The sequence below is a fragment of the Mauremys reevesii genome, unplaced genomic scaffold (assembly GCF_016161935.1).
Source record: "Mauremys reevesii isolate NIE-2019 unplaced genomic scaffold, ASM1616193v1 Contig7, whole genome shotgun sequence".
Taxonomy (NCBI): Eukaryota; Metazoa; Chordata; order Testudines; family Geoemydidae; genus Mauremys; species Mauremys reevesii.
The window spans coordinates 1148269-1162079 of NW_024100884.1; the positions used below are offsets into that span (position 1 = coordinate 1148269).

At 46.9% G+C, this 13811-nt stretch overlaps 1 protein-coding gene across 1 annotated transcript in view; it reads left to right on the top strand.

Moving 5' to 3' along the window:
* The first annotated feature begins 1991 nt into the window (after positions 1 to 1991).
* LOC120394616 (butyrophilin subfamily 1 member A1-like) overlaps positions 1992 to 13811 on the top strand; it is a 42655-nt gene continuing 30835 nt past the window's right edge. Inside the window, exons 1-4 of the mRNA XM_039518857.1 lie at positions 1992 to 2098; positions 5450 to 5797; positions 9379 to 9660; positions 13125 to 13241. Coding sequence (XP_039374791.1) covers positions 1993 to 2098; positions 5450 to 5797; positions 9379 to 9660; positions 13125 to 13241 — 853 coding nt within the window. The 5' untranslated portion in view covers position 1992. The remainder of the gene's footprint in view (positions 2099 to 5449; positions 5798 to 9378; positions 9661 to 13124; positions 13242 to 13811) is intronic.

Sequence of the window (13811 nt, forward strand, 5' to 3'; positions counted from 1 at the left end):
GCATTGGCTTGCCTTTTGTTATTGGACAACCAGTTTGTGACCTCTCTCTAGATTTAGAATTTGTCTTACTAACATCATACGGTAGAATCTTATAACTTTACTTACAATGTTGCTATGCATATTTTACCAGGACAATAATAATCAGCAAATTATGAGTTTTCAAATGATACCTCATGAGGCATATGTAGTACAAGATTTATCATAGTCCTATGAAACAGGTAAACACGGGGGTTGAGACTGTTACAGATATCATTGGTGCAATGAACTGGAAAGACTGCCTGGGTCACTGTAGGACTGACAGAGACATTGGAGGACTGTACCCCAGAAGCTGGAAAAGTGACCTATCGGAAGAGCTAATCCCCAGGGTGACCAGCAGGAGGTGCCAGACAAGGGGGGAGTGGAGCACCCCGTGACAGAGTGTGTAAAGAAAGATTCTGGGGGAGAAAAATTGGCCACTGGCCTGAGCTTCACCATGATACCTGCCTCCCCCAGCATCTCCTAGGATCCCAGCCTTTCTCACCTCAATCCTGAGACCAGGCCAGAGAGAGGGACCCTGATGGCATCACCACCTCCACGGGCTCCAGCTGAATCCCAAAGACCATCTGGGATGTGAGATTCTGAACGTATCTTTCTCCCTCTCCCACTGCCTCCAAATGACCTTTTACTTCCCTACCTCATTTTTAATTTTTTATCTCTCTCCTTTTTCCTTCTGTCTAATACGAGTCTGACTTAGTCGGCCAAGACAGCATATTTTGCAACACTCCTGTGTGCCTGTTAAAGCAAAGCCCTAAACAGCCAGCTTCTGGGAAGAAGTTGCCAGATCTCAGCGCCCAGGTCCCACCATGTGCTGGTCTTGTGTTTCTCCAGCAGTGATACTGCAAGTGAGAGTCCGCGCCAGAGACAGAAGCTGTATTTTCTCTCTTTGCTGGTTTTGTCTCTCCCCTTTTGTGTGTGTTTGTCTTGTTTTGTCTTCTTAGCAAATATGACTGGACGTTATCAACAACAGCAACAACAACAGAGTCAGCCCATGTCAGTAACTTCTTCTCTTTTCCTCACAAAGCAGTTAGTAACATGTATGCCATGTAGTTGTAGCTATGTCAGTCCCAAGATATTAGAAACAGTTGGGGTGAGGTAGCGTCTTTTATTGGATCAACTTCTGTTGGCGAGAGAGACAAGCTTTGAGACACACGGAGCTGTTCTTCAGGTCTCCATCTTTATTCCCATAATTTATTACCATCTAAGAGACTGTCAGATAAGAGGCTTTTTCCTTTTAAAAACTCTCTCCAGCTAAAGGGAAAGGAAACCAGGGATGTTGTTAAATGAAAGTCTAATTTAATATTTTGTATTTCAAATGCTTTAACTGTTTTTCTTTCTTTTTCTATATCTTTAATAAAAGATTGAAAACATTTGTTATAGTGCATTTGCCATGGTGCTAAGCAGGCTGAGGTCTCTGTATACTAAATCCAAGCCCATTTTAACTGTTTAATGTTGAACAGTGACTGGGTCATGTTAACACCTTTGACTCTTTGGGCCCCTATGGGTACGTCCACACAGCAATAAAAGACTTGCAGCAGTAAGTCTCAGAGTCTGGGTCAACAGAAAGTGTAGACACATCCTATATTACAGCTAAATTTATACAACACTGTTATTCCAGAAGACAATTGCACTGTTCCTGTTTACCCAATGCACTGCAGAAGTGGGCTAACACAGAAACAGGGCATTCTTGCTCCGAAATGAGTGTGTCCACATATGGATTTATTCTGGAATAACCATTAACCTTAGCACAGGTGCAGCTCCAGGGAGCAAGCGCTAGTGCAGACGGGCTGCCAGCTACTGCTGGCATTTTAACCTCAATGATGTTTGACCCTGCTTAGAGCTAGTGCAAACTAGGGCTATAGGGAGAATCCCTTCCCAACTCCAGGCACTGCACAACCCTGCCAGTCACTGCACGTCTGATTTTGTTTGTTTCTTCTGTGCCCAGACCCAGCTACGATGATGGGGAAGGTTCTCTCGTTCTCCCGGGGCTCCATGGTGAGCTCTGCTCTGCCCGGCTACGTCGCTTTCTGCCTCACTCTACAGGTTCACAGGCTGGTGTCAGGTAGGAGCTCCGGCCTCCTCGCTGGGTTTGCTGCCTGTTCTCACACAGAGCTCTGCTGCCCTGCAGCTCCTCACACATACAGAGAGAAGGGACCATGTCACCCCTTCCAGGGTCACCCCCACTGGACACCCCCACAGCTCAGGGCACACCCAGAATATCCCTCCTCCTAACTCTGTCTGGTGGATTCCTGCCAGCCAAACCCCTGGGTGAAAACTCCCATTGACTTCAGTGGGGCCTGGATTTCTCCCTGGATTTGGTGTTTCCACTTCCCTTATGGTCCCTGCTTTAAACTAGCACCAGCCTCCGCTCTGCCCCTTCCTGCTAGTGTGAGAGTGTCCCCCTCCCACCCCATCTCCTCCTGCCACCTGGCACATTCACTGACAATAACTTTCATTGACACAGAGCCATGGTTACCGGGGGGTTCACCTGCCCTTCGAGAGCATTGAATTCAGCAAACTCAAACTGCTGAAAACCAGGACATAGGGCGTTAAAGCACACGCCAACACAACCTTTACTTTGCCTCCTCCCCAGAGCTTGCACTAGCCACTGGGAATTACCTGCATGCATCCGGCTGCAGTCACTGTGTTAGGTGTAGCTGGACTGAATGGTGGAGACATTAGCTGGAGCAGCTTGGTGGAGCTGTTGCTGTGATGTGAGGTGATCTGGGTCAGAGCTCCCCCAGGCATGTGAGGAAAGGAGAGAGGTGCATGTCTACCTTGAAGGATCTAGTATCCCCCATTTCAGCACTGAGCTGTGTAGTTGTGTCAGTAGTAGGGCTCAGGGGTCTGTTTCCCCGTCATTGTAGCTGGGTCTGTGTGTTCAGTGATGGGTAAGTGAACATATAGTGCCAGTATAGAGGTATATAAAATCATGAGCGATGTTGAGAAAGTGGATAAGGAAAAGTTATTTACTTATTCCCATAATACAAGAACTAGGGGTCACCAAATGAAATTAATAGGCAGCAGGTTTAAAACAAATAAAAGGAAGTTCTTCTTCACGCAGCGCATGGTCAACTTGTGGAACTCCTTGCCTGAGGAGGTTGCGAAGGCTAGGACTATAACAGCGTTTAAAAGAGAACTGGATAAATTCATGGTGGCTAAGTCCATAAATGGCTATTAGCCAGGATGGGTAAGAATGGTGTCCCTAGCCTCTGTTTGTCAGAGGGTGGAGATGGATGGCAGGAGAGAGATCACTTGATCATTGCCTGTTAGGTTCACTCCCTCAGGGGCACCTGGCATTGGCCACTGTCGGTAGACAGATACTGGGCTAGATGGACCTTTGGTCTGACTCGGGACGGCCTTTCTTATGTTCTTAGATGGAATCCTGGGAGTGAGGATGAAGGGGCTGTTAAAGGGGGTGACGGGCTGTTAAAGGGGGTGAGGGTGAAGGGGCTGTTAAAGTGTGGGGGCTGTTTCTGGGCAGTAGCTCAGTGTAGAACAGGGTCGGTAGCTCCTGTTCAGAGCAGCTCCCCTAAAAACAAGTTTTCCCTTAGCAAGGAGAAGGCGTTTGACTCTGTGCTACAGTTGTCATATGCCCTGATCCCTGAGTGATGTGCACTATCTGCACAGGCAGAGTGCGGGTCTGTGTGCAGTGGGTGTGTTGCAGGGATCGGCAATCTTTGGCATGCAGTTCGCCAGGGTAAGCCCCCTGGCAGGCTGGGCTGCTTTGTTTATCTGCCGCGTCCGCAGGTTCGGCCGATCGCGGCTCCCACTGGCCGTGCTTCACCGCTCCAGGCCAATGGGGGTGTGGGAAGCGGCGCAGGCCGAGGGATGTGCTGGCCGTTGCTTCCTGCTGCCCCCATTGGCCTGGAGCGGCAAACTGAGGCCAGTGGGAGCAGCAATCAGCCAAACCTGCGGATGCGGCAGATAAACAAACTAGCCCAGCCTGCCAGGGTGCTTACCCTGGCGAGCCGTGTGCCAAAGGTTGCTGATCCCTGGTATATTGGATCATCTCTCAGAGAGGGCAGAGTTAAAGTTGCTTTGGCCTGTACTTTAACTTTGCATTTGCTGGTGTTCAGAGGCCTGAGTTTTGCTGAACTGTTTTCTGGAAGGACCTGAGATACCTCTGGGAACCTTAACTCTGCATTAGCAAAGATTTTTGTCAGTGTCTTTTCTAGTTCCTTGAACAGAAAGAGGACTCCTTGTAGTAGACATTAATGATCATTTAGGCAGTTGTAGTCCTCACTTAGATTTGCAGTTGATACATGACTGTGGCTAGATAATAACACAAAGCCTTAACCTTTATATAGTGCTTTTCATCAGTAGAGTTCTAGGAACTTTATTCATTATACCCATTTTAAAAATGGGTAAACTGAGGCACAGAGCAGTGAGGAGACTTGTCCAAGATCACCCAGTGGGCCAGTGGTCTCTCCACTAGGCCACATGGTTGCTATGTCGTTCCTCCGCACTCCTCGGAGGAACTCCTTGTGGTTTGAAGGTTTTACAGTGTGTAGTTGCTAACAGAGCTGGTGCGAGAAATCTGAGACACAGCCCATGTCCCAACATCTCGACAGTTCCCTGGTGCTTACAGTGACTGTAAGTGTGAGAGAAAACAGCTGAGCCTGACTCCTTCTCCATCCTCTGCCCCACCATCCGTCACAACATGTAGCCCCCCCTTCCCCCTCCACCATTCCAGCTCTTCCTCCCCTTCCCTTGCCATGAAGTCATTAGTTAGCACTGTCGAAGCCTTTAATACGTAAGATGTTGTTCCTTGCTGTCTCCAGATGGGGTAGAAATACCTGCACTAGCTCTGATCAAGCTGTCGTGCTATAAATGGCAGAGTCGCCACAGTGGCACGAGCAGCCTCCCTGAATATGTACCTAGGGCCCTGGGCAGGATCATACCTGGAGAGCTAGCCCATCCACCCGCTCACATCACCATGGCTACACTTTCTCATGCTACCTCAATCAAAGCTAGTGGGTGCATGTCTCCGCACTCTGGAAATTACATCTCCAGCTCCCGCTGTAGACATCCCCATCCAATGTTACCAGCTTGCAGAATTTTATCACAAGTCTCATGACATTTGATGTGTTTCTTAAAGCCACAGCTCCTGGAGGCCTGTGATTAGGTGAGAATCTCAACTTTCATTTTGTTATAAAGGAAGTTTCTGTCCCTTGTGGTTACAGATAAATGCTTGGAAATGTGACCCAAGGCTACTTTAAAGGTTCAGAAATCAGAAGGCAAAGAACAACCCCAATTTTATGATTTTTTTTTTAAATCTCTTTATTTTTAAGCTCATCATTTGAGGGGGCGGGGACCTGACTTGGCAATACTCATCCTGCTGCACTCACATTCCTGTGTGTCTCGGTTTCTCTCCACTTTAATTTTCTTTTTCCTCTGACTCATTTCACAGCACAGTTCACAGTGACTGGACCTGACCATGCAGTCACTGCCTCCCTAGGTGGGGTGGCCATCCTGTCCTGCCATCTCTCCCCCAGTATGAGCGCTGAGAACATGGAGGTGGGATGGCTACGATCCCAGGACTCTGAAGTCGTGCACCTGTACCGTGATGGGGAGCATCAGTATGGACAGCAGATGCCAGAATATAGTGGGAGGACTGAGCTCTTGAGAGATGACATCACCAATGGGAGAGTTTTGCTGAGAATACGCGATATCCAACCCTCTGACAATGGGCAGTACAAGTGTTTTTTTCAGTCCAGTGTCTTTTATAAAGACGCTTTATTGGAACTACAGGTGGCAGGTCAGTAACTTGTTGTGATACTTTGACATATTCAAAAGGGTGGAGTCAGAGGGGTCATTGTGAGATGCCACCTGATGTGTCTCATTATAGTGGGGCAGTAGCTCTGCACTGGTTAAGGTTTATTCTAGTTCACTGTTTAACAGCTGTTTTGTCTAAGGGCTCTAAAATCCACACACATACTCAGATTGTCTTGAAATTTGCTCTGACACATTGGAGTCTGGGACAGGATTAGTGGGCTAAATTTGAGGTCATTAGAGCAAGGAATTAATGATATACACAAACACCCCTAACAAGTTAGGTGATATTGACATGTTGTGGTTATTACAAATTTTTTGTGCACACCTGGGGCCAGACAATGGCTGATCCTCCCCATGCTGATGTCACCAGCTGGGATTGATCTTGGCTTGTGTCTGGCACCCACAGGGTAACAGTGGTTGCTACACAGAGTCCTATAGCCCAGAGCCTGGTATAAGAATGGGAGAATTGAGGAATTCCCTCCCCCCGCCCCCCAGGACAGGGAAAGGCAGGAGGCCTGATACCTGAAAATGCTGCCAGAGAGACCAGGAAGAGCACATGTGTAGCTAGGTCTGTAACAAGGACATGAGATTTAGGTCAGATGCAGTGAACACCAGACAGCTGACAGTCCCCATGGCAAGAAGACACCTCTGTGCAATTCTACTGACACAGCCTACAGACCTCAGCACTGAAATGACACATGTAATGACCCCTCAAGGTATATGCACCTCTCCTCACATCGCAGTGACAGCTCTGCCAGCCTGCTTGAATTAATCCCTCCCCCTGTCACTACAACGACTCCAAACACGGTCTCTGTCATGCCTGTGTATTATGGAACCACCCTCACTGAACCGTTCCCAGAGCTTATTGCCAGCCTCAGGAGGCAGAGTTAAGGTTGCAGGGCTGGGGTGCTGTGTGCTGTTACTTTGTATCTCTTGGGTTTCAGAAGTTTAAGTTTAGCTGCTCTCTGCATTTTGGAAATGCACAAAGCCCTGCTGGGCAGCCTTACTTCTGCATCGGCAAGTAGTTTGTGGGCATTAATATGTAACTATAGACCCCTTGTGGCCGAGATGGAGTCTGCTCTGCAGAGCGGCTGAGGCCAAGAACAGGCACGAACTGGAGCGCAGCAGGGTAACTCCTTCCACTCCAGGGAACAGGGTTAACTGAGACTCCTCATAAATCTAGACACAATCTTATCATGACATCCACACAGCAAATACTTTACAAACAGCACCAACAAAATTAGCCTCAAACATACAGATTTCTTCAGTACCAAATAGTTCACAGGCCACATTTAAACATACACTGCTGATTTGGCATTAATGCCACCACATTGCTCTGAGTTGAACCAGCAGCAAGCACCCAGTTCATCCAAAAAGCTGGTATCCGTCTCTTTGTGATTATCTTCTTGATGCAATAAGTTAAAGCAGGCCTGTGAGTATCAGCGCTCAGGGCAGAGATCTTCACCTCCCCTCTGGGTTTAACTGAAGACTTTTTTCCTTATATTGGGAATGGAATTGTCTCCCACTCTTGGAGATGCCCTACTGAGCATACTGCAAGAGTTCGTTAACTTTTTCCTTTGTTCATCCATGCTATCCACACACTCTAGGACACCCCACCCTTACCCAATTCCTGCAGCTCAGGGGGACTCTTCTGCAGATTTGCAGGGTCTTTTACCAGTGAAAGACCCTTACACAATAATATCCTTATCCTCTATTTATTAACAATTATCAAGCAGAATATACATGCTAAGTATACAGTGCTATGCTCACCGATCTTCCAGGTGAGTTCTTCTCCTTCCAGGTCTTTTCTTCTTATTCTTCTTCTGTTCCTTCTGCTGGTCTCCTTGGATCCCAGGTTATATAGTGAAGCTTGAGTCATGCTTAGCTTAACCAATCATTTTACTAAAATATTACAAAATATTCTTTGATCAGTCCTAACATACCGTGAAACAATTCTTTAACCAATCATATTCCATCACCTTAGTTGATTTAAGTCTTGCAAAATTAGTTACACAACAGACAGAAACAATCAAAGAACCAGACAGATAAACAATAGAGAAGCAGGGACAATAAAGGTAAAACAATAATGAAGTAGAGGTTTCACACCCACAACTGTTGATAAGTGATTCCTTCCCAGACAGGAGGCCATCAGGCAAAGTTTTCGTTAAACATCTTAAGAGATTCCTGGCTTATCTGATGATGGTGGATACTATTAGGACAGGATCCTCTTCTTAACAGCCCAATATTACATTGTTTTAATGTAATTTAGATGGAATGTGAGGATGGGACATTCTGCTTCTTGGCTCATGGCTGCTGCTCTCCTAATGTGGCTGCAGGAAAAAGTCCCCAGACCCTAATCCCTGATTAGCTGGAATCAGTGAACTGTTTAAAAAGGAACAGATGCTGAAGCATGGGATGGGGGGTTACATATAATTTCCACCATAGGCCCTTTAACCTCAGTTTTTGTCTGTGGCTCTTGGGCATTTCCCATGAGTCTGTCAGACCAAAACCTTGTGAGTCAAGCCCATGTTGGGAGGGGACACAGTAGCCTGTGCTCTTCTGGGCAAGAATCCCATGGGGAAGGCTCCAGACACCTGACACCCATCCCTTCTCTGTCTCTCCTGGGAGGTTGTTTCCCTCTCTAGGCTGGTCTGTGTGAAATTTCCCAACTCCCTGAGGGCCTCTCTGCATACACACTGACACAACAATAGTGAAATCTCTTTGAATTCACACCTGGTTGAGGTACAAGATTCTTGCTTCAGATTAAGAGAATTTTATTTCAGTTTAGCTTGTCAGTACTAAAAAAACCCAAGTGTGATCTGGTGTGGGAGGCGTGACAACCTGTCATTTCCTTCTATCTAGTGTTTGTGTTTCTATTTCCTGGCTTTCGGAGGTACCAGTTTTCTGCTATCCACTTCTGCATTTAAGGGGGAGGGATAGGTCAGTGGTTTGACCATTAGCCTGCTAAACCCAGGGTTGTAAGTTCAATCCTTAAGGGGGCTGCTTAGGGATTTGGGGCAAAAATCAGTATTTGGTCCTGCTAGTGAAGGCAGGGGGCTGTTTTCAAGGTCCCTTCTAATTCTATGAGATAGGTATATCTCCATTATATATTTTGGAAAGGTACAAGGCCCTGCCAACACAACCCAAACTCCCCTATTACAAGGTTTTTTATTTGTGAATTATTTTAAGACTTGTCTACATATACATGTGCACTGCTTTCAATGAACTAGTACAAACATCTATGTAGACCCTTAAATGGGTTTGGAAATGGCTTATATTGCTTTAGCTTGAATCAATTTCTTCTTGATTTGAGTGTCCACACAGGGGATTTGCCCTGGATTAACTAAACCAGTTTAACTAAACTGGAGCAAGTTTGTGCATAGAAAAGCCCTGACATTAACATTTATTTTACTGTATATCAAATATGAATCTGGCCAGATCAACTCACCATCCACACTTATGAGCTCTCAGTCAATTATTAGTTTAATAGGAAACAGCTTTTGATAACAGTGTAATAAAACTTTTGGCTCTTTACTGGGCACTGTTCATTTATTTCTTCTGTAGGTTTGGGCTCTGATCCTGTCATCTCTGTGGAGGGACATCAGGACGGAGGGATCCGGGTTGTGTGTCGATCATCTGGATGGTACACACAGCCCGAGGCTCAGTGGAGAGATCTCCTGGGGCAGATCTTACCATCAGCCTCTGAAAACATTGACCAAAAGGCCAATGGCCTGTTTCAAGCAGAGATTGCCATTGTTATAACAGAAGAGTCCAACCAGAAAGTTTCCTGCTATGTCAGGAATCCCCTACTCAACCAGGAGAGAAAGACAGCGATTTCCCTAGCAGGTCAGTGCCCGTCCATGCCGCACATGGATAGACCGAGATGTTGCAGACATGGGCGGAGAATATTTATCATTGTGTCTCCTATTTATTGGCCTGAAACTTCAAGGTGCTGAGCACATCTTGGAAAGTCCTGAGCAACCTCAGTTCTCTTTGGAGATGTCTACACTGCAGTTAGACACCTGCTAGTGCCCTATGCCAGCTGGCTCAGGCTAAGGGGCTTGGGCTAAGGGACTGTTAAACTGCAGTGTAGACATTTGGGCTTGGGCTGGAGACTGGGCTCTAGGACCCTCTAAGCTGGGGGAGTCCCAGAGCTCAGGCTTTAGCCTCAGCCCAAATACCTACACTGCAATTAAACAGCCCCTTAGCCCGAGCCCCTTGAGCCTGAATCATTTAGCATGGGCCAGCTGCAGGTGTCTAATTGCAGTGTAGACCAGGGGTCTCAAACACGTGGCCCGCAGGCCGCATGCAGCTTGCGGAGCTATTTCCTGAGGCCTGCCATAGGTGCCAACTCCCCCCCGCACTCTCCCCCCCGCAGCACACCACGGCCCTGCTCCTCCACCTATCTCCCAGTGCTTCCTGCCACCAAACAGCTGTTTGGCAGCGCTTACTACTTTCCAGGAGGGAGGGGGAGGAGTGAGGTCATGGCATGCTCAGGGGAGGAGGCAGAGAAGAGGCAGGACTGGGGCAGGGATTTGGGGAAGGAGTTGGAATAGGGGCAGGGAGGGGGAGTATGAGCTGTATGCTATTCTGGTTTATGCATCATCAACAGAACTTTTGACTATGAGTCTAATCCAACCCCCCTTTAAGTCAATGACATTCTTTCCATTGATTTCAATGGGAGTTAGACAAGACCCTAAATTCCCAATGCAGAATATAGTATTGGTGAAGAAGTGTAAGCAAGAAGGAACACTGCTGTACTGAAATTACAAGGTACATTTGCAGACCTGTGTGAAGGGTTCCACTCACCGCAGGAGCCCCTCCTGGTGGGTACCCCACCCTTTTAGGCCTCTTGTAAGAATCCCTAATCCAGGACAGAAACAAAGGGTTTACTCTCCCCTAACCACCTCCTTGTCTCTATCCAACTCCCTTTCCCTCTAGGAAGTGGTTGCAGATCTCCACCCTGCAGCCTCCTTCCTGCTGTCACTTGCTGGCTTAATCATCCTAGCCCAGGTCTTTCCCCTGCTGGGTTTCATCTTCCATTAGTTGTTATCAATCCCTGGCTTCCCTCCAGATGCAACATATAAGGTTAATTGGCCCTTTCTGGCCCACATTTGCCCACCCAGGGCTTGTGTGGGATGGATGCCCATCACAGGCTGACAGAAAAATTTTTAAGTCATACAATTAACAAATTAACGCTGCCATCTAAGTGGCCAAAAATGAAATGACTGTCAAAATTAGCACTGACTTTTTGCATTACAGTTTTAAAGTTAATACATTGACTTTTAATAGCATACTATATTACTCTTCATTTTTTACTATACTTTTGTATCATTGTATGAAAAGGTTTCAGTGATGCGGCCCTCAGGCCAATTTATCAGTCCTCATGTGGCCCTTGTGGTGATTTGAGTTTGAGATCCCTGGTGTAGACGTACCCTTCAACTCCAGTAGGAGCTGAGGGTGGTTAGCACCTTGCAGGCTGGGACAACATTGGCCAGATTTTCATAACAGCTCAGTACCCAGCAATCATCCTTCTTCTCAGTAGGGGTGGGGGAGGGAACACTCCCTTGTTCTTGCTCTATAGCAAAAGTTACAGGAAAAGTTAGTTCGTGGCAAGCTGGGGTGTAAATCTGTCTCACACTAGCCTGCCACACACTAACTGTCCTTGTGGACCCCACCACATGCACTAACGATTCCATAGTGCGCTTTGATCTGCCCCACTTTGAAACAGGAACAGGTCAAAGTGCACCAGGGAACTTTTAGTGCAGTGCAGCAGGGTGCACACAGCCAGTTAGGGCACAGCAGGCTAGTGCGAGGTGGATTTACACCCCAGCCTGCCATGCACTCCCTGTGCCTATAGACGAGCCACCATAAAGCAAGATGGGGTGAGTTGTGCCCGCTGCCTTAGGGAGCAGCCACCCTGCTCTGTTTTGGGTTCGTGTGTCTTAAGGTTCTGGATTCTAAGACATAAAGTTGTGTTATGCAGCAACCTTCCAGCAGGAGTATTTATGTTTGTATCTAATGTCTTTGGGTGCTTTGACCATCACAGTTCTCAGTGGGGGTGGGGAAGGGAATTCTCCTCTGTTGTCAGTGAAAGCTGCTGGGTGCTGAGTATTTATGAAAATATGGGTAATAAAGTCATTTTTCCTGAACAGCACAAGAGAGCTCTCTGGATATGGCCTGTGCGTCGCTACTTAGATTACATCTGAAAATACTAGTAATAAAAGTTGAGGCCTAAAATAGGCAGAAACAAATTAGGAAAAAAGGTTGTGATTTTATGTATTATTATCTACCAAATAATTTGGTTATTATTGAATGAATATTTCAGCACTATAATAGTAAGACTGTTGTATTTGTAAAGCACTATTCATCTGAGGTCTCATAGTGCTACAATGTTGGTTAGTCTATGATATACCCAGTATTACTTGATTGCTGTGTTCACAGCACACACACGGAGAGTTACAAACAAAACATAAATAATGTTCCCAAAAGCTGCAATGTAGCACTGCTTTATTTCTAAGAATCCAGAACTCTAACATGCCACAGCCAAATACAGAGAGAGACAAAACAGGCTGCTCCTTAAGGCAGAGAGGCAGAACCAAACCCACCCTGCTCTAGGCTGGCTCTTTGCAGACTGACTGCAGAGGACCCAGATGCACGCTCCCAAAAGAGCCCTTTAGCCTGCAAGCAGGACCAGGAATCCCCTCAGGATTTCAAGAGTCAGCTTGTTACTTTTACACAGTTTTCAATACACCACACTATTTACTTAGCAAAGAACCCACTAGTCAGCCATTGCTCCAAGGCCCAGGGAAGAGAACTCTGGAGGAATTTTTACTCTGAATCTATAGGCTCAAGTTTTGTTTTTATTAAAATCCTGCATTAGTGTATTTTGGTCCAGACACTGTCATGTAGCTGAGCCCCTGGGAGCACAGGGGAGTTGCAAGTATCAGGAAGCTGGTCATAACTCTCTGATTCTGAGGGCCAGTCTGCACTGGCTGCAGCCTTGGGATCACTTAGAGCAGCCTAGGGAATGCTGAATTTATGCCAGTGGGGGATAGGTGTAGCATAATGGAGCTGCCCCCGACCCCCTCCCTATCCCCAACACCCCCCTCCCATTAATTAACCATGTTCAGTAACCAGGCTAAAGCTTGGGCTTCCACTGGCTTAATAATAAAGCACAAAGCAGCCACATCTCCCTGTATATTTCCCTGTGAGAGTCTTTTAACTAGTCCCAGCGTCACCACTGTCCCAGTGTCCTGCCTTCATTCTGTGCGTGTTTGCGCCCTAGTCAATGGCACTTTCTCTTGCAGAGCTGTTTTTCCCACGAGTCAATCCCTGGACGGTGGCTCTGGGGGTGATCCTGCCTCTCCTGGCTGTTCTCATGGCCCTGGCCAGTTACTGCTTCTGGAGGCAACGCAAAGCGAAAGGTGATGTAATGAAAGGGGTGAGGGGAACATGGTGAGAGACAGACAGAGATTTAAAAAACAAACCAAAAGTAAAGAGACAGGGATTAAGGGGCTTTGATTCAGTGTTCGGAAGAGTTTCAGGCAGTGGGAGGCAGGCTGAGAGTGAAGAGGGAGCTGAAGAAAGTATGATCAGGTTTGAACCAAGATGTGCCAAATGGTTTCAGATCTCACTCTGGGATCCAGAGCATATGTGACTTTGAACTGTTCCCTGGGGATCCACACGGCTCTGTTTGAAACACCATGTGGGGCTCAGTGAGCTGAGCCTGGAGCCCCAATATATGGAACTTGGCTGCTGGCAAGAAAAACAGAACGCAAAGTAGAAGAGGGGCTTGTTAGGGCCCAATTCTTACCCCCAGTCAGTGCTTGTGAGTAGGAGCTGTGGATGGGCAAAGCAGTGGCTGTGCAAATGGAAAGGTTGGCACTTATCTACACTCAGATTTGCTCTGCCTGAGATCCAAATATTTTATTAAACTAATGTTTGGAATCAAATTCATGTTACACAGGTTTAAAGAAAAGGCACTGTACATCTGG